This window comes from Gobio gobio, assembly GCF_949357685.1.
Source record: "Gobio gobio genome assembly, chromosome: 5".
NCBI classification, from domain to species: domain Eukaryota; kingdom Metazoa; phylum Chordata; class Actinopteri; order Cypriniformes; family Gobionidae; genus Gobio; species Gobio gobio.
In genome coordinates, this window is record NC_137101.1 from 15,355,353 (window position 1) to 15,376,989 (window position 21,637).

Consider the following 21,637-nt stretch of genomic DNA (forward strand, 5'->3'; position numbering starts at 1 on the left):
AAATGTGTCTTTTATTGTCTTCTCTTCCACGTAATGACACATTTTAACCAACAGAAGTATAGAATGAACAGGAAACTGGTTGGATTGTTTGCCAGATGGAGACGATCAATGTCTATCAGTGAAGAATGTGATGAGCTGTGTTTAAAGCCTTCACCAGCAATATTGCATCGGAGGCACATATTTTAAGGTAAGCAAAGGACCGTTTTAAAAAGCATAACAGATATGGTTTTAATAAATGGACTTGGTGTCAATTTGTGAAATTCGAATTAGGCAGCACTGAAAAAGAAATCAATATGACTCTCTTGGGAAAAGGCAAGAGCAGAAAATTAGAAATGCTGCTTTATTAGAACTAGAACACTTAGATTAACCATTAAGATTGAACTCTGGAACTGGAACTCACAAAGGCAGAAACCTTCAACTGCACTGGTTATCAGAGAGACACAAAGTATGTTTCTGTGATAAAGATAAAAAATAATCTAAAGTTGTATTACTGCTAAGTGCGATTAGCTGTACTACAAAACCTAGTGAGCTTTCTAGCTGTCCACATGGCATCTGGAGCAGTATCCTAACTGATGGGACAATCTACATATAGGCAACAACAAAAGTGCTTTAGGAGATAGCACTGATAACTGAGTTTAATACAGGTGACATGAGAACCGTTTGATATACTCTAATAAACATAAAAATGTTTTTTTTTAATCATTTTAGTAACATTACACTTTATTTTAAGGTGTCCTTGTTACAGTGTAATTATATATTTAAGTACTGAGTAATATTTAGTAACTACATGTGCTAGGGTTAGGGTTTAGGGATTAATTGCATGTCATTATGCATAATTCACTGTTATTACTGTAAAATAAAGGGTTACCCATTGCAGTTTTAAATTAATTTAATTTAGCTCTTTCTCTTCCTTTATTTTATATCTTGGATTTATTTTTTCAGTTTGTTGCTGTGCATTCTGGGAGGATACATGTAATGCTTCCTTAGAATTTAGTGAAAACAAGGTTTCCGAGGAGGAGGTTGCATAATTGAATTGATTCACTTTTGGACCAGCCTTCGTCCTGAGAGCAAAGCTACTGTTTGATGCTTGCAAATGCTATACAGAGGCGTCTAGGTTTTGGTGAGTGAGTCTACAGTCATTGTATTTAACTATCAATAAAAAATGAGCATCAGATAAGACTCTGGCAATGTCCATCCCTCAGACTGAAAGACAAATAATGAGATAACAAAAGAGCAAAAGGGCACCACACCTCATGTTTATCTCCGGTTGATTATACTGTGATAACCAAAACTGCACATTACACTCCATCATGGTTACTCTGGTGGAGTGAATGAGAGTGTAAACACAGCTGCAGGAAATTCAAAGCTTTTTTTTTTTTTACCCTAGCAGGAATGGCTGTGGTACTTCATATCCTTGCAGCGTCAATTCATTCGCTTTAAACATTTCAGCAGCTTCCCACCTGACACTGAAGTACAGAGTTTGTAGTCAGCTGGGTTGTTCTGTTGCTTAGGTGCCGAGGGAAGTTAGTGTGATGGATGCCACTTTCTGCTCTCAGGCTAAAGGATTGTTTTATGAATGAATGGATTCATACAAAGCTCTGTGTAGTGCATGCAGTTTTTGGTGTGTACCAAGATAGCATACAACTCCTGCCTCTCTTGGATATATATATTTAAAAAATCTTCATCAATTTGGTTAATACACACATTAATTCACTCAACTTTCTGTTGAGAATTGTTTTGGACTTTTGTTCAACTATTCCCAATAGCCCCTTTACGGTAAGCATCAGTGAAGTGACAGTTAAACAGCAGGGGATATTTAAAAAGTGATGCTGCATCTCAGGTTGATGGTCTGGTATCTCTTTTCATTCGTGCAGATGGATCTCTCATGCTAGTTCCACCCCCGCGGTGAGAGATCATTTGATTGGATGTTCTACTCTATTCATCACTCTACTAATGAGCTCATTGGTCCACAGGTCTGTAGTTAACCTTGTTTGTAAGAACTACACTTTGGGTAATTGAGCCTTCAGCATCATCAATCAAATGGATGTGCCAAGAGCCATTTCAGCTTGGGCTACTTTTTTGTGTTACCCGCCATCGGCCTTTAAACAATAGCTGTGAATTTAAATATCAAAAACAAATTGTAACTTGAACTACACCTGTTCCTGCCGTGTAATCTCTGGCTTTTGTGGGATGTAAACAAGGCATCTGATATTCAGGTTGATAATCGAGATTCATTGTTGCCAGGCAACACATTATTTGCACAGTCCTGGACTGGTCTCTGTAGTCTGTGTAAGGGCTACTCGGTGTACACAAGATTACAGATGGGCTCAATGATGGCTTTTTAAACAAGCACAATGCTATCGTGTGCCCAGAGAACATATGTGCAGCGTGTTGCGCTGAAATCTATCGTTCAGTACAGAGTCTCTGAAAGTGGCTCAAACTGGATTACTGCAACAGAGTAGGACAAATGTGTGCTTTGTTAGTTAGTCCCCTCTGTAATCAATCCGTTTGGACACTTTATACAGGCCAGATGTTACTCCAGCAGTCATGGGGACAATGCTTAGAATGCTGGAGGCAGTTTGACTGAATTTAAGATGAGAGAAGACTCCGAATACAGCCAGGGTTTCCAATGTGACAACAAGTGCAATAATGAACACCCCCTTCTTCAGCACTGTGCTGTGAATAGCCTTGCATCTGCATGCAAAACCATGCCCCTGGCCAGAAGGGTATCCCAAAGGCAGGAAATACTGGGAATGAGAGATGCTTTAACACTTAGCTCAAGGCATTAAACCATTCAAGTGTGGCTAATGTTGCCTGTGAGCTTTGAATCCAATGCACAAATGAAGATGCATCAAACCCCTCACTGAGCAGTGACAAACCATAACCCATTCATGCAAAACACAATGGAATTCATAACAATCCTCATATTTGAAAGCTATAATGTCTCATTAAAGTGCAGAGAAATTATTTTAGTTCTGGCCATGAATACATATCTCAAAACTTTGAAATGTAAGTAAATAATGAGGAAAACGGAGTGAAGTAGCATGTGAAAATTGTGTGATTTATAGCACTGTTACATTTTGTATCGTAAGTCTGTTTGAGTCACTGCCTCTCATCTTAAATACAGTATGTATCATATTTGATTCACTGCTGCTGTGAATAGCCGAAGCTGATGATTTTCAGAGGCGTTTCTGAGCTTTTCTATAAGAATCCACCAGATGGCTGTAAAAATAAACCCTGCTAAATATGTGCAGTGTGGGTGAATATATGACAGCGGAGCTGACAAAAATATGCTCCATTGCCTCAGGCAACTTTCACAGAGAAAGCACACAATGTGAACGAGTACAGAATGTAAGCATGTTTTTGTACATGTCAGTGTTGAGATTTTATCCTGAAGATTGGAATTATCTGGTCACAAGGTGACATATTTTTCATATTTCAGCTACTGACATTTTTCATATCGCAGTCATATTCATATACGCCCTTTGTGGCATTATAAATAGCTTACTTTTGGACAAGAATAATATCTGAAGCATTATATTGAATGGTAATTCATGTGTATAGGGAAGTGGGTTGAGGTAAATCCATACAAACAGTACTGAAGTCTCTAGACTATTTTCAAAGGTACTTCCTGTCTTTTCGTGCGAACACATGTTTATATTAGCTCAGACAGTCTGCATGGAGTCTTCATGCAAATATAGTCTAACGTGTGAACATGAGTCATTTATTGCGTAACCATCCACCATTTATTTTGAGTCTCTTATCAGTCAAGCTGTGTGTCAGGAGTGTTGATTTGCAAGACAGCTCTCCAGCTCCAGTATCTATTGATTTTTTTCCCCCATTGATGTGAGGGGATGACAACAGATCGAATCACTAAACACCACACAGGCTCATTTCATAAACCTGACTGTATTATTAACCAGATGGCAATGGTACTTCAGCCATCTGCGCTTTTGTTTTGGCCAAAAATCCTAATTGACCAAAAGGAGTTTGCAGGTCCTGAAATACACCTGCCACATGTTTTGAGCTTTATGCAAATAGAGTGAATATAATAGTTTTTATTAAGCATGTCTGCACTGGTACCTGACTGAAATGGTTTTGATGTTGGTGGGTAATTTATTATATGTTTATATATAATAGGGAAGTACTCTAATGAGTTTGGGGTTTAATTCACTGCTGATGAAAGGTTTTTGTCTGTTGTAAATACAAGGATATTGTAGCTCTGTTCCAAAATCTAGTGAGATCTCTAGCTGTCTACCGTCTATAAAGACAGCAGCCTTGTAAAACGTTTATGGTGCTTAATAGGCACCAACCACGTGCCACACAAATAATTGACTCCTGAAAATTGATTCCAATAGTTTGATGTCAGCATGTTGCTAAGCTAACGGCGCAATACTCTAATAAGAGTTATAACAAGCTCATAAAAACACGATGAAAGATAATCTAGTTGATCTTAATGTTTTACTTGATCTTTTGCCTTGTCAGTTACCTTGAATTAATTATTTGTCTCAATTTACTTGGTTTTAGAACAAAGCAAGAGTGTACTGAACTGAGGATGTGCTTTTTTATAGTGTATTGTTTAAGTGATGGAACATGATGGAAACGGTAAAAACCCTCAGGTCTGTGTGGGCGCTTTTGAAAAGCTCTCAGGTGTATACTATCTGTCCCCAGGACTGGATATTACAAAGAGGTGTTTTGTCTGAAGAGTTCATTATTGTTACAGCAGAGCAGGTGAGGTTATACACACTTTAATTAGTCACCAGAGGGAACATGGATCTTTGGTTCATTGGGGCTTTTAGCAGACAGCTTTTGTGTTACTTTTTTTGCTTGCCATTTTAGCAAGATGACTAGTACAGAAAAGTGCTTTATATGGTGAACGTGGGTATTTTGTGCTCTGTCTATAAGCTATACTGTTCTCCAATTTTAGGTTGACAGAGAGACTTATATGTATAAAGGCAAGCTGATTAACACACGCTACAATCTAACATTAAACTGTGTTGGGTGATGCACCATCTATCCATGTTTGCTGCATATTTATCCATATATTCTGAAGCTTTTTACTGCATCCATGTGCCTCGGTGAGCATGTTGCCAAGTGGAGAAAGCTCAGTCTGGAATCACCACACATTCCCAGAGCACCATTCTAATGCCTGGATGCTCCAGTAGTTCTAAAAGCAAAGCAGCTAAATATAGACCAAGGCTTGCATCCTCCCCCTAAGCTGATGGCGTAAGTACAAGACATCATGGTACTAAGCATGGGGACTACCATTTTATCAATCCATTATCATATCCGTAGTCTGTGCTTCGGATAGCCTGCCCACAATCTGTTTGCTTACCATCTGATGCATATTGCTCACTAAACAAGGAAGTGCTTTGTCAGTCTGGACAGTTCTAATCTGATTGGCTGGCTTTACACAACTTCCGGGAGCAAAGGGGAGCAGTCCACCTGAAACAAAGTAATGTTTACAAGGTACTGGGCTGATGCAAGAAGTTCTTTTAAGGATGAAATAATCACTGGATTTGCCAAACGTTTGCCAGGTTAGTGACTTCAAATATTTGAAACATTTTGAGTTTTGCTTGGGGCACTTCCATGGGCAGAACTGTATATTCTGCTTTGAGTGTGTCTGTTTCCCAACATTTTCTAGGGTTTTCTGTACAACCGTTTCTGGATTGTTGCACCTTTGTTTATTCATTTAATTATTTATTCATTTGTATTTTTATGGTTGTCTGTTATGGTATATTTCAGATAAACCCGCCTGTGACACCTATAAACATAAGGAATTTTGGTTGGTGGCATGCACTACATGTCAGTCAGCCTGTCTAAAGGAGCTGAACTTCAAATAACACCTATGATTCCGTTGCTATCACACTTCTGCAGGTCCTTTCACAGCTTTTAGTCTCAAGTGCCATGCCTCAGTGATTGGGTTTTGTGTCTCAGCAAATGGGTTCTGTCAGCCCTTTGATTTCTCACTATCAGAAACTACTAAGGCAATGATGTGAGAGTTAACACAGCCCCAAGATCAGCCCTCCTTACGCTCCCCACTTAAAATGACCCAATGCTGTTATCAAAGGCCTGATTCCTTACACAGTGCTTACTGAGGTTTCCTAGTAACCACAGTGACAAATGCCATGACAGCCATCCCAGCATACCCTGCTCCCCTCTGACCACAGCCTGACATGTGACACTACATTAGCTTGCTTCCTGGGGGGATGGACAGGGGAGATGGTTGTGGCTTGTATTTATTTTGCCTTTTTATTTTGCAGTTTACTTTTTTAATGTGTGCACTAGTACACTCTTTACGCTGCACCTTGCTTTCTTATAGAGACTGGAATTTAAACCAGATTTGATAGTGAATTCTCTAAAAGAACTGCCTCATATTCAGTGCAAGAATCTTTTATTTCCCTGTCAGGCTTAGCTGGATGAAACTGAGCTTAAAACTTTAAAGGGATAGTTCATCCTAAAATGAAAATTAGCCCATGATTTACTCACCCCAAAGTCATCCTAGGTGTATATGACATTCTTCTTTCAGATGAAAGTTATATATAAAAAAGTCCTGGCTCTTCCAAGCTTTATAATGGCAGTGAATGGCTGTTTCTGTTTTGAAGTCCATAAAAGTGCATCTATCCATCATAAATGTAATCCATACAGATTATCCATCTCTAACTTCTGCTAACTGTTGTACGCGCGTTCACGAGAGACTGGCGTACGACAGCTATCTGAAGTTAGAGATTACAGTTTGTGTAGTTTTAAATATGATTTTTTTTCTTACCCAAACGCATCGCTTCGCTTCAGAAGGCCTTTATTAACCCCCCAGAGGCATATGGATTATGTTTAGGATGGATAGGTGCACTTTTATGGACTTCAAAACAGAAACCGCCATTCACTGCCATTATAAAGCTTGGAAGAGCAAGGACATTTTTTAATATAACTCCAATTGTATTCGTCTGAAAGAAGAATGTCATAAACTGCATTTCCACCGCAGGAACTTTCCCCAGGAACTAGGAACTTTGGGGTGGTACTCGGTGTGTTTCGACCTCAGGAACCAGGTTCTAAATGAAGTTCCGGTTAAATATTTCCCCCTCTGAAAGTCCCTGCTCACGAGGTAGTACTTTTTCAAAGTTCGGGAACTTTTGGGGGTGGGACTGGACATGCGGATTGGTTGAGCTCACGCAGCATTTTATTTCAACCAGCATTTTTAAAAGTCTTTTGTGAGGTTCGTTCTTCGTTCAGTAAATATCAGTCTTGCTCTTTCTGTCCGATGGCACGCGTTTGTCTCAGCAATCTCAAGGTCAATGTCCGTAATAGCCGAAAATAACATACGTTGTCTTATTTTAAATCTAGCTTTCAGAATACGCTTTAGTATCACTGCTCGTCTCTTTTCCGCCGTTTTGTTAATTACTTCTTTAGTAAACCAATACATAACTAGCAAAAGCAGCGCTGCTTGAATCTCCTCCACTTGTTATTGTTGCAGACAGTGTCGCGCAAAAATGATTACTGTCCATCGCTGACTGGGAGGAGCAGTCGCGCGTAGTCCTACATAACTGGACTAATTTGCCAAATCTTCACAGTACTTTAGACCACAGTGGAAACGCAGACAGTAGCAGGTCTGGGGGGAAATGTTCCTGTAAAAAAAGTTCCTGGTACAAATTGTTCCGGGTAATTTCGGTGGAAACGGGGCTATAAACACCTAGGATGACTTGAGGGTTCAAGATTCAAGAGTTTTATTTGTCACATACACAGTTATATACACAATATACAACTGGCAGTGAAATGTAAACAGGTCCGCTCCATGGACAGTGCAAATAATAGTTACAAGAAATTAAAATAGAAATAGAATAAAATTAGAATAAAAAGTATTAACATAAGTAGAATTATAAATAAATCAAGTAAAGATAAAAATAGGAAATAAGATAAAATAAAAATATAAAAAATATGTGGATATGATAAGTGAGATAAACTGTAGACTTAAAAATAAGTGGTTAACATAAAATATATATATATGTATATATAAAGAAGTATAATGTGCAAGGTTTATTACAGGTTGTTACGCAGTAACAATAGGAAAGTAAAGTGCAGTGCAATTGCAGTATGTGGATGTTAATGTTAAAAAACCGTATGTTTATGCGTGTGCGGGGTGAAGTGAAGTCACGTGACTGAGTTCAGGAGTCTGATGGCCTGGGGGAAGAAACTCCTCCTGAGTCTTTCAGTCTTTGCCATCAGGCTACGGAAGCGCTTACCAGATGGCAGCAGGGTGAAGTGAGAGTTTGCAGGGTGATTAATGTCTCTGATGATTTTGGTAGCTCTACCTCTGCAGCGTTTGGTGTAGATGTCCTGCAGAGACGGGAGAGCTGAGCCTGAGATGCGCTCGGATAAGCGCACCACTCTTTGCAGGGCTTTGGAATCGTGACTGGTGCTGTTCCCGTACCACGCTGTGATGCACTGAGTCAGGACACTTTCTATCGCCCCTCGATAGAAAGTTTTCAGGATGGCTGGTGAAACCCTGAATTTCCTCAGCTGGCGCAGGTGGTACAGTCTTTGCCTGGCTTTTTTTTTTTTTCTGACAAGCCAGACCCACATCAAGATGTTGGGTCTGGGAGAACACACCATTGGCAGGGCTCAATCCGAGGGGCGAGATAAACGGTTGTCTCCGAAAAAAATCCCCTCTGCACGCTACAACCAACCAGAGCAACGAAGAAGGTGAAGCGGAGCTAGTTGATAGATTAAACTTTTGCCGTATCCGGTTGGCAAAACTCCGAACACATCTTCCTTTTTTAAGACTGACTTCAGTGCCATTCTTTGTTCTTTTCTCAAAGAAAAGCTTAACTCCAAGAGTCGCGGCCAAAGCCGTTTCGAAAGGCCGCTGTTCGCCAGCTTCTTTGTTTACAAGTAGCACGCGGAACCGTCGCAACTCACTATGCCATCACTATGTTAAGCCCGCCCACCGACTCTATACACGATGTGATTAGCCTGACTGGAGTTCGGTTTTTCCAGCTTGCAAGCCAATGGAGAGATTTTAGACGCCCTGGCTACAAATTACATTTACGTCTAGATTTCTAGGCTAGAGGGTGAGTAAATCATGGGCTAATTTAAATTTTTGGGTAAACTATGCCTTTAAATACTGAGCCTGAAACTGATGACATCTCCAACATTCAAAGTCAGGGGTGCATAATCATTAACAGAATCATATCTTTTGGGATGTCAGATACCACTATCCAAAGACTGAAGTAGGATGATCTGCATTGTGTTGAAACTCCACCTACTCCAAAAGATCAATCATTGTTGTGCTTTATTAATGAATAGCTTGTTAAAGACTCTTAAGAACAGATACTAAAACAGATTCAATCACACATAACCTAATCACTGTAGAATGTGCTTTAATATTTAGGCCGCACGTGTTTTTTTATTTATTTATCTCAAGTCATTTATAATGATTCACCAGCAGCAGTATTAGTGGACATAATTTTTGTGTATAGAACATAATCTAATATTTACATGGCTCTTGTTTGGGAACTAAATGTACAGTACAAGTGGAGGCTGCAATGTTGCTGCACTTACTCCACCCTCTAGTGGACAGTCATTTCATCTGTCATGCCAAAATAACACGTGCTGCTATTTTTCAGAGGGGCAAACTAGAATTAAACAGCTCTGTTCATGTGATTAATTACCACACATGTAAGAATGTTCACATGAAATCAAGGAAGTCAGCACTTTAATTTATTGACAACACTCTGACCCTTCAAACTCAAATGTTAAGTTGAAATTGGGCGCTTTTACTGTGTATGATGTGAACAGGACTGAGAGCATGAAAAAACTATCTTGTGAAATATAGCCTAGTATGCATATATAAACAAACTCTGTGGCATCAGGTGTGTACCTGTGCTTTATTTGTTAATTTGGATGTGGTTGGTGGACTCTGGGAGTCCTCTGGGAGTATGGCAAGCCATTGTAACATGTAGGCCTATCTGTTTTATTTCGGTAGTAGACTTGCCAATTTTGCAACTTTTTTAACAATTTACAGAAAATATATAATATAAGTTTACATTAATATTACAACTAAATAAAATAAGTACCAGTATTTAATGGTCAAGGAATAATGGAATACTGAATAGATATGCCTACTAATCATAATTTGAGTAAGTACCTAATGGTTACTGGTGACTTTGTAATCAGGGGTGTCCTTTCATGGGGATGGGTGGAAGTAATCCCCCACTTCCCAAATAACCAAAACTAGCAAAATACAACCCCCCACCCCCCTGCGCAATATGAGTGCCGCGTGAATCACGGTAGTGTGTGCTCGTTCAACAATGTGAGATTTGCGCGAGGCGCTACGCAACGCCAATGAGAAAACGTGTGACCCATTTGAGTTCTACCACCAATTCTTTAAATGTTGTGGAGAAAGGACATATACAACAGTCACATAAAAAGACCCAGCAAGAAAAAAAAAAGGATAAAAGATTGACTAAAATGTATCATGCTGTATTTTAGTAACAGTTAGGCTACTGTGGTAATTTTTGTTTGGTAGAACTTGTACAATTAATAATAAATAATCTAAGGGAATAGATTTTTCACTATTAGTTTGATTACAATGATGGAGTGTTATGCTTCTAAATGTGCAGGCTGCTCATTAAATGCTATATAGATTTTTTTAAATGTCAATGTGTATACCAAATCTACGCCCTTGTTTCCAAGAGACACCAGTAACTATTGCATTAATAGATAGGCTACTATTCATTTATAAATGTAAAAACGGCTTGCCCCACGGGGAGGGGAGAGAAAAGAAGGTGGAGGCGAACGAGGGTGATAGATAAGTCCAGACAACACCCTAAACCGGTTTAAAGTATATTACTAGTTTGTATGTGTGTGAGATAATGACACGGGCTGTTCTGAATATCCTAGGCCCAAAACTGCGGAGTAGTACAGAGCCATGCGTGCGTCTTTGTTTGTTTTGCACGTTTCCAAGCGATGATAAAGCGAATTCGGTTAGCTTTTGAGGAAGCAGCCCCTAGAGTTGGCTTGCTCAGGTCTGGATGTAGCTGATTGGAGTAGCAGCAGTCAGAGTGGGTGATCACAGGGAGGAGGGGAGAGACTCTGAAGTGGCTTTTCTGCGTGTGTGTGTGTGATTCTCCAGCGGCCATGTTAACCAAGAAACCCTGCGCTGCTGCTACCGCTGTCTACCCGACTGGTAAGGAACCCAATTCCCGGATCTAAGAGGGCGACGCCGGGCACATTTATTCTCCGGATCGGATTGTGGAGATGGATTATTTATCCGATTTAAATGCTCCATAACGCGTGTAAGGCTCGCAGCGTTTCGTTTCATTGCTCGTGGTGGCTTTAGGTTTTAGTACAGTAGCTATAATCCCCGGAAACACCATTAAAAACCGTCTGTTTTTGTATTTAGTGAATTGTTACTGTTGCTATAGTGACTATATATAGAAACCAATCGCTTTGGATTAATGGTTCTTAGATGTATTGGGGGGTTTATGGCTCGTGTGTTTGTGTAAAGGTTTTCGTTGTACTAATGTTGGTTTTCGTTTGTTAAAATGGTGCAAATATTCTGTTCACACTTAAATTGTTTATTGATTATTGATCTGAATCTGATGTATCGAAAGCCTACATGTAACGGGGATACGTACAGTTTTTCTGGATGAACTAGCCGTTTATCTATTTTGTCTTTTAAAAACACCGACAGATTAAAGCAATTATGGAAACATTTTCCCGAATTCATGTTTACTAATTTCCACAGGCAAAGGGGGTGAGAGTTGCCAGCTACAGTCTTCCCCCGGACTGGGCATCGGGGGTCCCCGGGCTGGAGCAGGGACTGAAGCCACATCACCCGTCACATTACCACCACTCAGGAACAGCAACTCTCTCACGGTAAAAAAAATACCCTTTTTGCTTGCACGTTCCACAATTCATGCCTCCTCCTTTGTTCTTTTAATCGGAGTTTTGCTTCAATGTTAGCATACGTTTTGGCTAGTGCAGGGTTTGAGGAACCAAGTGTTTTCAAACGTATTAATGGCAAAGAGCACAAAATATGATAATACCCTTCCTAAAATAAAGGTTGCCATGTATCTTAATGTCTGAAGCATGACATTATAATATTTTCAAAGCTAAGTAATGAATTGGCTTTTATATTGTCACATGTACTAAAGCCAAAGCAAAATATTAAAATATTTACTTTGTATTAAGTTTACTGTGTGTTTTCCAAATTTCTTAGATTAATATTAGAGGTAAATGTACCTGAAGAAAAAAAGTTTTTTTGTAACTTTTTTGTAAAAGTTAATTTGAACTGATTTAGTGCTTTGCACATTAAATGTTTCACTGCAGTTTTACAAAGAGTAGTTCCTTACAAATGACAGTGAGCAAGATAAAGGTTATAGTTAACGTATTAGCTTTGACAGCCCTAAAAAAACAACCCCCCCCCCTCTTTCTCTTTAACATTTTCTACGAACCCCTTTAGGGTGTTCTTGCGGCCTCCTTAGGGCCCCCCAAACCCCAGAACCCCTTTTTTTTTTATAGCATGTGTTATTAAGGGCCCTGAAGTTATGGTCAATGATTCAGATAAAATGCAAACCTGTTACTTGATTTTGACATAGGGTATTGTTTATGCGCATATTTTCTTGTACAGTAAGTGACTTCATGAATGCAGCTAGTGGAGTTGAAAATAACTAGATTTTATGTCAAGTTTGTGAGATGTTACATTTGCAATGCATGACAGAAAGGGTCTTTTCTGAGCCTTATATGGATATAGACTTACAGTGTAATGATTAAACGGTGCACTGTATTTGGAAGCTGTGCATTTTTAAGAGACAGTAGCAAGACGACTTGGACAGTAGTTTCAAGATGTTGGAAACCAAAATGCATCTTTTAAACCTATGTTTTGATGAATCAAATATTAATTTTTAGGAAACGCATGGAACATGTAGTTTAAATAGTGAGAAACATTCAGATATGAGCAGTAGTAATGATCAGTGGCTCTCTCAGAGTCATTGGTAGATGTATTGTGTGGAGATGTTGCCATTAGTGGGGGATGGGAAATTCTCAGGCCATCAGTGTGACGCCAACAGGCAAAGCTGAAATCTGTCATCTAGTGAATTTTCTTCTGTAAAGCTATACATCCAACATTTGAATCCATTGAACCTGTTCGGCAAAGTGTTTTGCATGGTTTAGAAATACAAAACATGTTTTACGCAAAAAAATATTCCGTTTGCTAAAACCCATGCAATGCAAGACGATGAAATGCTGGTCAATAATTTGATTATTAGTAATGTTTAAAGAATTGCAGTTTATGTAAATGTATTTGACAAATCACTGAATTAAATAAAATAATTGGATCAATGCCATTTATGATTAAGTAGCTGTGAGTTCTTTATTTAGCTGTCATTCTAATAGGGGTAAATATAGACAGACTCGCATGGTAGGCACATTTGTATGTATGCATAATCTTACAAGACAGAATTCCTGCCACATGTAGTGAATCAAATGAAATCTTCGCATTGTATTTGCAAATCTAACTCTTCAATCAACATTTATAGTTATTAATGACATTTAATTGCTAAGCTAAGATGAAAATGTATGAATGTCAATGTCTTATTTCAGTGTATAAACAATAAATAAAATAAACATATGCTTATTGATTGAATGAGAACTTTTTCAAAGGTTTCTGCAAATGCAAAATAAGATGGGAATAAGCTTATTGGGAATTATAACTTCCACCTTGCTTTTGCGTATTATAATTACGTATCATGATGAGCTATGATTTGATGATGCTCAAGTGAACAGTAATGATTTCGAAGATAACAATTTACATCAACAAATTAGAGCTGGTATATACATATAAGGTTTTAAACTTCATTTCTGATGAGCTTTTCAAATGTCAAATTCACAGTCCAGTTATGTATGGCATTTAGTAGGACATTTAGGGACGCACTGTGTGTTTATTTTGGCTTTGAAGCTATTTGGAAGGTTACGTCTAATTATATGCCGAAAGTTTTAGATCGGCCAGCCACTCGTGTAAGAAGACATTCTGGTCTTCAAGTTTTATAGTAATTACAAGGACAGCAATACTTATTCTGTCTTTATTTTGCTGTATGTTAAAATATCTGTCCAGTTAAATTTGAGTCTCATACCTTTCAGTCCAGTTAACATCATTAAGGGCAGTTGAATCACAGCCTTTTAGCACTCCTCTCAAGCCGTATATGTATATAGCCGAGTAGGTGAGCGTTAGAATGATTGCCATGCTCACTACATTTCCCAGACTAAATGTGTCTTTTGTTCAGCTCCAGTTGTGTCCTCTACAGCTGTCAGCAGGCATGCATTTTCCACGACCCCCCACCTGTTCAGATCTGTTTGAATTAACCAGCAGGGTGACCAAGTACAACAAAAGGTTGAAATTGAATCTTTATTCAGATGAATTTTTAGTTCCTATAGAGGCTACTTTTAAATCTTATCTTGTGTATGGTGCATGAGCTCAAAAGTCAGTCAGTGCGACACTGTCTGCAGAAGCTGTACAAAATGTGTTTGTAGAACACATTTACTCTTTATGATGGCTGGCAAATTATTACGAATGTCCTGCCTTAGCTAATCCATAAATCTGTTTAATATCAAGCTTATTTAGAATAGTATGATGTATTTTATGACACTAAATATTGGTTTAAGATTAGATATTGGTTACATTTGTTTATATTTGAATGATACCATTTTCGAAACTAGAGGCTTGTCATTAAACAGGACATCATTGTCACTGCTGTAGTCTTGCGTGAGACAGGGCCAAAGGAAAAAATATGCCTATATTTTGAGTGTTTTAGAGCAGATTGTATCGGAGCCTTTGGATTTAGAGTTCAAGCTGGGTATTATCTTTATCTTCAGTCAGAGTTGTAGAAACATCTGGCCATGTGGGTATTAGAGATAGATTGAGATAAAAAAAAGAATCTGTAAATATCTGAAGTCTTGTATTGCCCTGATATGTTATTTACACTTGGAGATTATCACTCTCTGCATGTGAATACGGGAAGGCTGAGATTAGACAATAAAGCACAGTTTAGTGAATCATGAGCATCAGCATTCAAAACACAAAAATAAACACCAAACCATTAAAACTACCAGGCTAAAATAACAGGACAACAGTCATGTCAAAGGGAGTCATGTTCAAAGGTGTAACAGTTTATGTTTTTGTATAAAATGAGAAGGCTACCACAAACATCTGACTAAGGCAACAGGATGTCCTTGTAAAAACAAGATCCAGAGGTAATCACATTATCAAGGAAGTACGCATCTTGCAGGGCAGGAGATTCGAGAACGCAGGAAATTCATGTCTAATGTCCTTAAATAAACAAGAAGACAAAGAATCTTCCATATCTCCCATAGCTGAATTCCACATGCTAAAAACAAGATATTGTCTAACATCAAATAGCATTTGAATGGAAAGGTTATGAATTTACACTACACGCATTGGACACCAAATCGCTTAGATTAAATTATACTGTAAATTATACAAACCAGCAGCACCCATCATGTTCAGTCGAAAGTCAATGCATAGCAAGGGATACACATACGTGCCCAGTCTGTTTTTATTCTGCAAATTTTGTCTATCAAGTCATTCTTTTCCCTCTATAGATTATGTCCTGAACTCTGGTCTTTAGTTTAGGAGGCTTAATTTCTATTTATCCACCAACAATAGACAAGGTGGATTTAGTTGTACTAAATTACTGTACTGTATTGTACAAGAGTCAATACTAAGTTAATTAATAATATATGCAAATAAACATTGAATGAAGCCTTGCAAAAAATTGTTAGTCATTCTTACATCAAATTGGCCTAAAGTGACCTCTATGTTGAAAGGGTGTTTGAATATTTTGTTTGCTACAGTAGACTAGACTTAGGATACTTCTGCCAGGGTTGGGATAGCTTGGCTATTCAATATCTTCAAAATGTTCTATGGCTTTCTCTTTTTATCTCGAATCTGAATGTGCTATGTATTATCAGCTGTGTGTCCTTCTTGGGAAACAATCCTGAAATTATGCCTCTTGCTTTTGTTTTGATCTTATCCAGGCTGGAGGCAATAAGCACACAATGAATGACCATCTGCACGCCGGGAATCACCAGCAGATCCACGTTCAACAGCTGTTTGAGGAGAACAGCAACAAACGGACAGTGTTGACTTCACAACCCAACGGGTTGACACCCGTAGGTAGAGCAGGTCTGGCCATGCCGGAGAAGCAACAAGAAAGCAGCCAGTGTCGACAAGGCAGCTCAACTTCCATCAAATCAACTGAAAGCAAACCTAAGCCAGCGCCTTTGACTCCTGAGCAGGCCATGAAACAGTACATGTCGAAGCTTTCAGTGTTTGAGCACCAAGAGATCTTCAGCTACACTGAGATCTATTTCATAGGTCCAAATGCGAAGAAAAGACAAGGTGTAGTTGGGGGGTCTAACAATGGAGGTTATGACGATGATCAGGGCTCCTACATTCATGTGCCCCATGACCATATTGCATATAGGTATGAGGTACTAAAGGTTATTGGTAAAGGCAGTTTTGGCCAGGTGGTGAAGGCCTATGACCACAAGAACCACCAACAGGTGGCCCTGAAAATGGTGCGTAACGAAAAGCGATTCCATCGCCAAGCAGCCGAGGAAATTCGCATTCTGGAACATTTGCGCAAGCAGGATAAGGACTCCACCATGAATGTCATCCACATGCTGGAGAACTTTACATTCCGCAACCATATCTGCATGACGTTTGAGTTGCTCAGCATGAACCTCTATGAGCTCATCAAGAAAAACAAGTTTCAGGGCTTTAGTTTGCCACTAGTGCGCAAGTTTGCGCACTCCATCTTACAGTGTCTGGACTCCCTGCACAAGAACAGAATTATTCACTGCGACCTCAAGCCTGAGAATATCCTTCTGAAGCAGCAGGGTCGCAGTGGAATAAAAGTGATCGACTTTGGCTCCAGCTGTTACGAGCATCAACGGGTCTACACTTACATCCAGTCACGCTTCTACAGGGCCCCAGAGGTCATTCTGGGTGCTCGATATGGGATGCCAATTGATATGTGGAGCTTAGGTTGTATCTTAGCGGAATTACTTACAGGGTACCCTCTCTTGCCTGGAGAAGATGAAGGGGACCAACTCGCATGTGTCATAGAGCTGTTGGGTATGCCCTCCCAGAAGCTACTGGATTCATCTAAGAGAGCAAAAAATTTTATCAGCTCGAAGGGATATCCCCGTTATTGCACAGTCACAACCTTACCTGACGGCTCAGTGGTGTTGAATGGGGGAAGGTCACGTAGGGGCAAACTCAGAGGTCCACCTGGCAGCAGGGACTGGGTGACGGCACTTAAAGGCTGTGATGACCCCCTCTTCTTGGACTTTCTCAAACAGTGTCTAGAGTGGGACCCATCCCTACGTATGACCCCTAGTCAAGCCCTGCGCCACCCATGGCTCAGAAGACGCTTGCCAAAACCTCCCACTGGGGAGAAAACCACCGTAAAGCGGATCACTGAGGGTACTGGTGCTATAACTTCAATCTCCAAATTACCTCCGCCCTCTGGCTCAGCCACAAAGTTAAGGACTAACCTGGCACAAATGACTGATGCCAATGGGAATATACAACAAAGGACAGTGTTGCCAAAATTAGTCAGCTGAACACTACCTTTTTTCTGTTTAAATGATGTTATTGATATTGGAAAGCTGAGCATTCAGAAGCGTGGGATTTTTAGGAATGAGAGTCATTAATGCATATACAACATTAATGAACTGCTCCATAGCACCTTTAGGATTTTTTTTTTAGGAAAGCTCAAATGGCCAAGAAAAGGGGGAACAACACTTTAAAGTTTTAATCTCAGGGCTTTGCTGAATGCTGCTTTGAAGGAGCATCCATACAATCTGGTCTATAATAACAAAAAGTCCCACTTTGGTTTAATACCTACATATTGTAGCATACAAAGTAAATGACCTAGACACAATGAAGTAACTGTAGGATACATTGTTTTATGTTCTTCGAAAATTTTAATCGCCACCCTCAGATCATGTCAGATAAATAGCGTATTAACGGATGAAGGTTAAAAATGCATTTTACTAAAGCTATTCGATCTGAGACCTGTTGCATTGCAGCCTGATGGTTGTCAATATCAAGAATAGAGCGAACACTCTAAGAGACTATGTAAGAGAAACCGGTAAAATGGAGAGTGGATGTTGCAGACTGTTATGAGGTAGCAAAGGGAAACAATGTTTACATGATAGACTTGGTATGTGCCTATATGCCTCTTGACATTCCTTATAGACATTAAATGAGGAAAAGAGAGAGTGTCTAGATTGATGGCAAGTTTAAAGGAATTTATGTGGTTGAATGGAGACGATACTTAGCAGTACTTGACGTTCATGTAATTATAAGCTATTCGCTGGAAGAGTTGCTTTTGACATTGTACTGTCCTGGAAGGAAAAAAAAAACGTTGGTGCTTTACCTTTTTTATTTATGATGTTTTTTTATATATATATATTGAAATGTAATGCTTATGGAACAAAACAGTGTTGTGTAATCAGTTGAGTGAAGACTTAGTTTGCAGAACATTCTAGAATGTTTTTTTTTGGTCTTGTCTCTAAAATGAATGCTTTTTTTGCAGTGACTAGGACTAGAAGTTAAGAATAGGAAAGCAGAACATTGCATTTACTTGAATGCAAGATAAATATTTTAGATGGACAATGTTATGGCAGAGTATGTCACGATTCAAATCTCAATCAATTCTTTAACCACCACGACAACACAGATGGCAACATTGCATACCCTCATATTGTTACATAATCATTGTGTGGACTTGCTAATATCAGGCCAGAGTTAAAATGCTTAAAGGTTGTTCCCTTTTTAATAACAAGTAATGTTACAAATATGTTATTAATAAAACTTTCCCCCAAAATCCAGAACAGTTGGATTTGAAAAAGAATATTTCACTTTAGAACACAAAGACTGGCCATTTTGTAGCATTTGTGACATGGAAAGAATAATTTGACTGACATGGGTGTAAAAGCTTAGTAAGTTTAACTTATTTATTTCATTTTATTGTGTCAATGAAGAGCTAATATAGGTGGAACCAGTGGCCTGAATGTGGCTTGTATATCAATGGATTGGTTTACGGTGTAATGCACAAAAAATATATCTGCCACTACTTTGAAATCCTACTCTAGCAGGAGGTAGTCCTGCTTACTTTCAGCCAGTCATGGATTGGGGGGTGTGGAAGGAGGTAAAACTATGGGCTGTCAGGGAGACCAGCAAAGCTGTAATGCTCATGTTGATCCCTCCACCCTCCCCCACTGGAGGCTGGCACAGTGCCCACCAGGCCTACTGCACACTGCACAGGGTCTCAGGCCCTTTTGGACACCCATAGTGCTTTACAAATGCAGAAGTTACCTGCCAACATCAGCAGGCATTTCACAATGTACTTTACACTGTTTTTATTGTTCTGTGAATTGACAGCAGTGTGGAATAATTGTGCCCTTAGGTTTAATACAATGTGCCTTTGGTTATCAATGCCATTCGTTTTATTTCAAACAACAGTTCTCCCTTCCATTTACTATATTCATGGTGATTCTCTTGCACATGTTTGAGCATTGCCCAAAGATACTTCCCAGACCTTGTTAAATGGGACTTGGGAACGAGTGGCCACAAGTGGTTGTACATACAGTTCAGACACTCAACCTTTTTTCTATGATTTGAGAGGAGGAATAACTTTAGGGCCCTTTTCCACCAGGGATGTCTTAGAGACAACAATCACTACAGTGACATCGAACAAGTGTCTTCACCACTGCATTCATGTTGTCTTAACATCACAAGTATTCAAGGAGATCCATTTGGTTGATTTTATTACAATAGAAATAAGAACACATTTTAATATTTTACCTCAGACTGTTGTAATATTCTTGTACTTTACGAATCCAGGGCATTTGGTACATACCAAAGTGCATTCCTTTCTGTGTTAGTGGCTATGTGGGAAAAGAAGCCAGATTTTCTCTTTTTACCTGATCAAGAGGCCATTCAAGCCACTCAAGAGCATGTCTTGAGAATTATAATCTTCAGTGGAGAGGGAAGGATGCTTGAGCTCTATTAGACAGTCGCATCACCTGTTAAAATGTCTGACAGATGTAGCATACCTCTAAACCTCTTGTTACTTGACATGGCTGGATGTATCTTTTGAGCAGTAAAAACTGCAACCCCATAAAATCCAGTGAGTCAGTTGTCATCCTAGTGTGCAATACAGTGGTAGCATTGTTGGGGAAAATCAAACCACATGGCTAAAAGTTACATTTTAAAAGGATATGCTTTTTACAGTTTTTAATGTATGCCCTAACTCTTGAATCTAGCGACCCACTGTCAGCTTCGTTTTTTAGAAAACAAATCTTTAACAGAGGAACAAAGTTGGCATTGTTTATATTCAGCCACAGAAATGTACTGTACATATGTGAATTTGTTGACAATTCGATGTGGATGTGTACATATGTATAATGTTTTAATTTTGTGAAATGCTGCTGAAAACACTACATATATTGCTGTAGTGGGGGTTTAATGTTGGCGGCCAGTTTGATACTGTATGTATTGTACAGCTGATGGAAGAAGAGGTTTTTCTAGTGATCATTTGTTAAATTTTATTGTGTGGCTGGAATATATTAATAATAAAAGTTTTAATGTCCATCTTTACAAAATGTGGTTTGTAGTGACGTCTTTAAGCAATATGAAGAAACTAAAAGCTAAGCTAACTAAGGGGCCATTTATACTACACCATTTTGAACTAAAAACAGACAACTTTTTATGGGTTTTGGCTGTTTATTTACACGTCAACAGCGTTTTAGGGGGCCTGAAAACGCTAACTTTTGAAAATGATACCGTTATGGTCTTTGTGTGAACTACAAAACACGAATTTGTGTATTTAAAGTGACATCGCCAAGGTGGAGTCATGGTTTGACCTGCTTTGCTATGGAAAAAGGTACACACAGTGTTGCCATTTTAGCTACTTTTCAGACCCCTTTAGTGACTAGCGACAAATCTAGCGAATCTTTAGACTGCTAGTTAACATGTAGTCAGTCATTATATACTATTTCCGTTGTCTGACAGAACATATGTAAATAACAGCTTTATTGGATATTTCGCTATGTACTGAATGTATTAAAATACAGTATGTGAAAACATGTAGTAAACATTTAGCTAAAATGATCGGCAACACGGCACAATTTTGTATTGTTGTCTCAAGATCTGTTGAAAGGGCTGTAAAAGGATCCATTAGTCCACATTCAGGTACATAGTTTACAAATTAAGGGAATTTTGCAATGTTTCTGTTCCTCCTAGGAAACTCAGATTGACAGTTGATCTGCAGGCAACATTCGAGTTTGATAGTTCAATATAATAATGTTCATCAATATTTGATGAATATTAGCAATGGCTTAATGGCTAATAAAACTGGGGGAGAAGAACTTAGGCGCAAGTCAGCATTATTGATAAATCTACAGTAATACAGAAATATCTCAGGACAGTGTAGTCCGACTTTGCCATTTATCATGTATTAATGCAGAATGCTGTGTCCACGGCTGTGGTTTTCCTTGAGGGAACTTCCTTCTGGGGCATGTTGTCCATGCAACAACCATGCAAACATTC

At 39.0% G+C, this 21,637-nt stretch overlaps 1 protein-coding gene across 1 annotated transcript; it reads left to right on the forward strand.

Annotated features, from left to right (window-relative positions):
- The first annotated feature begins 10,772 nt into the window (after nucleotides 1-10,772).
- dyrk2 (dual-specificity tyrosine-(Y)-phosphorylation regulated kinase 2) lies at nucleotides 10,773-20,687 on the forward strand. The gene is made up of 3 exons (XM_079817452.1): nucleotides 10,773-11,182; nucleotides 11,744-11,874; nucleotides 16,051-20,687. The coding sequence occupies exons 1-3, from the start codon at nucleotides 11,134-11,136 to the stop codon at nucleotides 17,641-17,643; spliced, it is 1,773 nt and encodes a 590-aa protein (XP_079673578.1). The 5' UTR covers nucleotides 10,773-11,133; the 3' UTR covers nucleotides 17,644-20,687.
- Nucleotides 20,688-21,637: the final 950 nt, after the last annotated feature.

Coding starts and splice junctions, on each gene's coding strand:
- dyrk2 (XM_079817452.1), top strand. CDS start 11,134: ATGTTAACCAAGAAACCCTGCGCTGCTGCTACCGCTGTCTACCCGACT. Junction 11,183..11,743: donor TACCGCTGTCTACCCGACTG/GTAAGGAACCCA, acceptor TAATTTCCACAG/GCAAAGGGGGTGAGAGTTGC. Junction 11,875..16,050: donor GGAACAGCAACTCTCTCACG/GTAAAAAAAATA, acceptor GATCTTATCCAG/GCTGGAGGCAATAAGCACAC.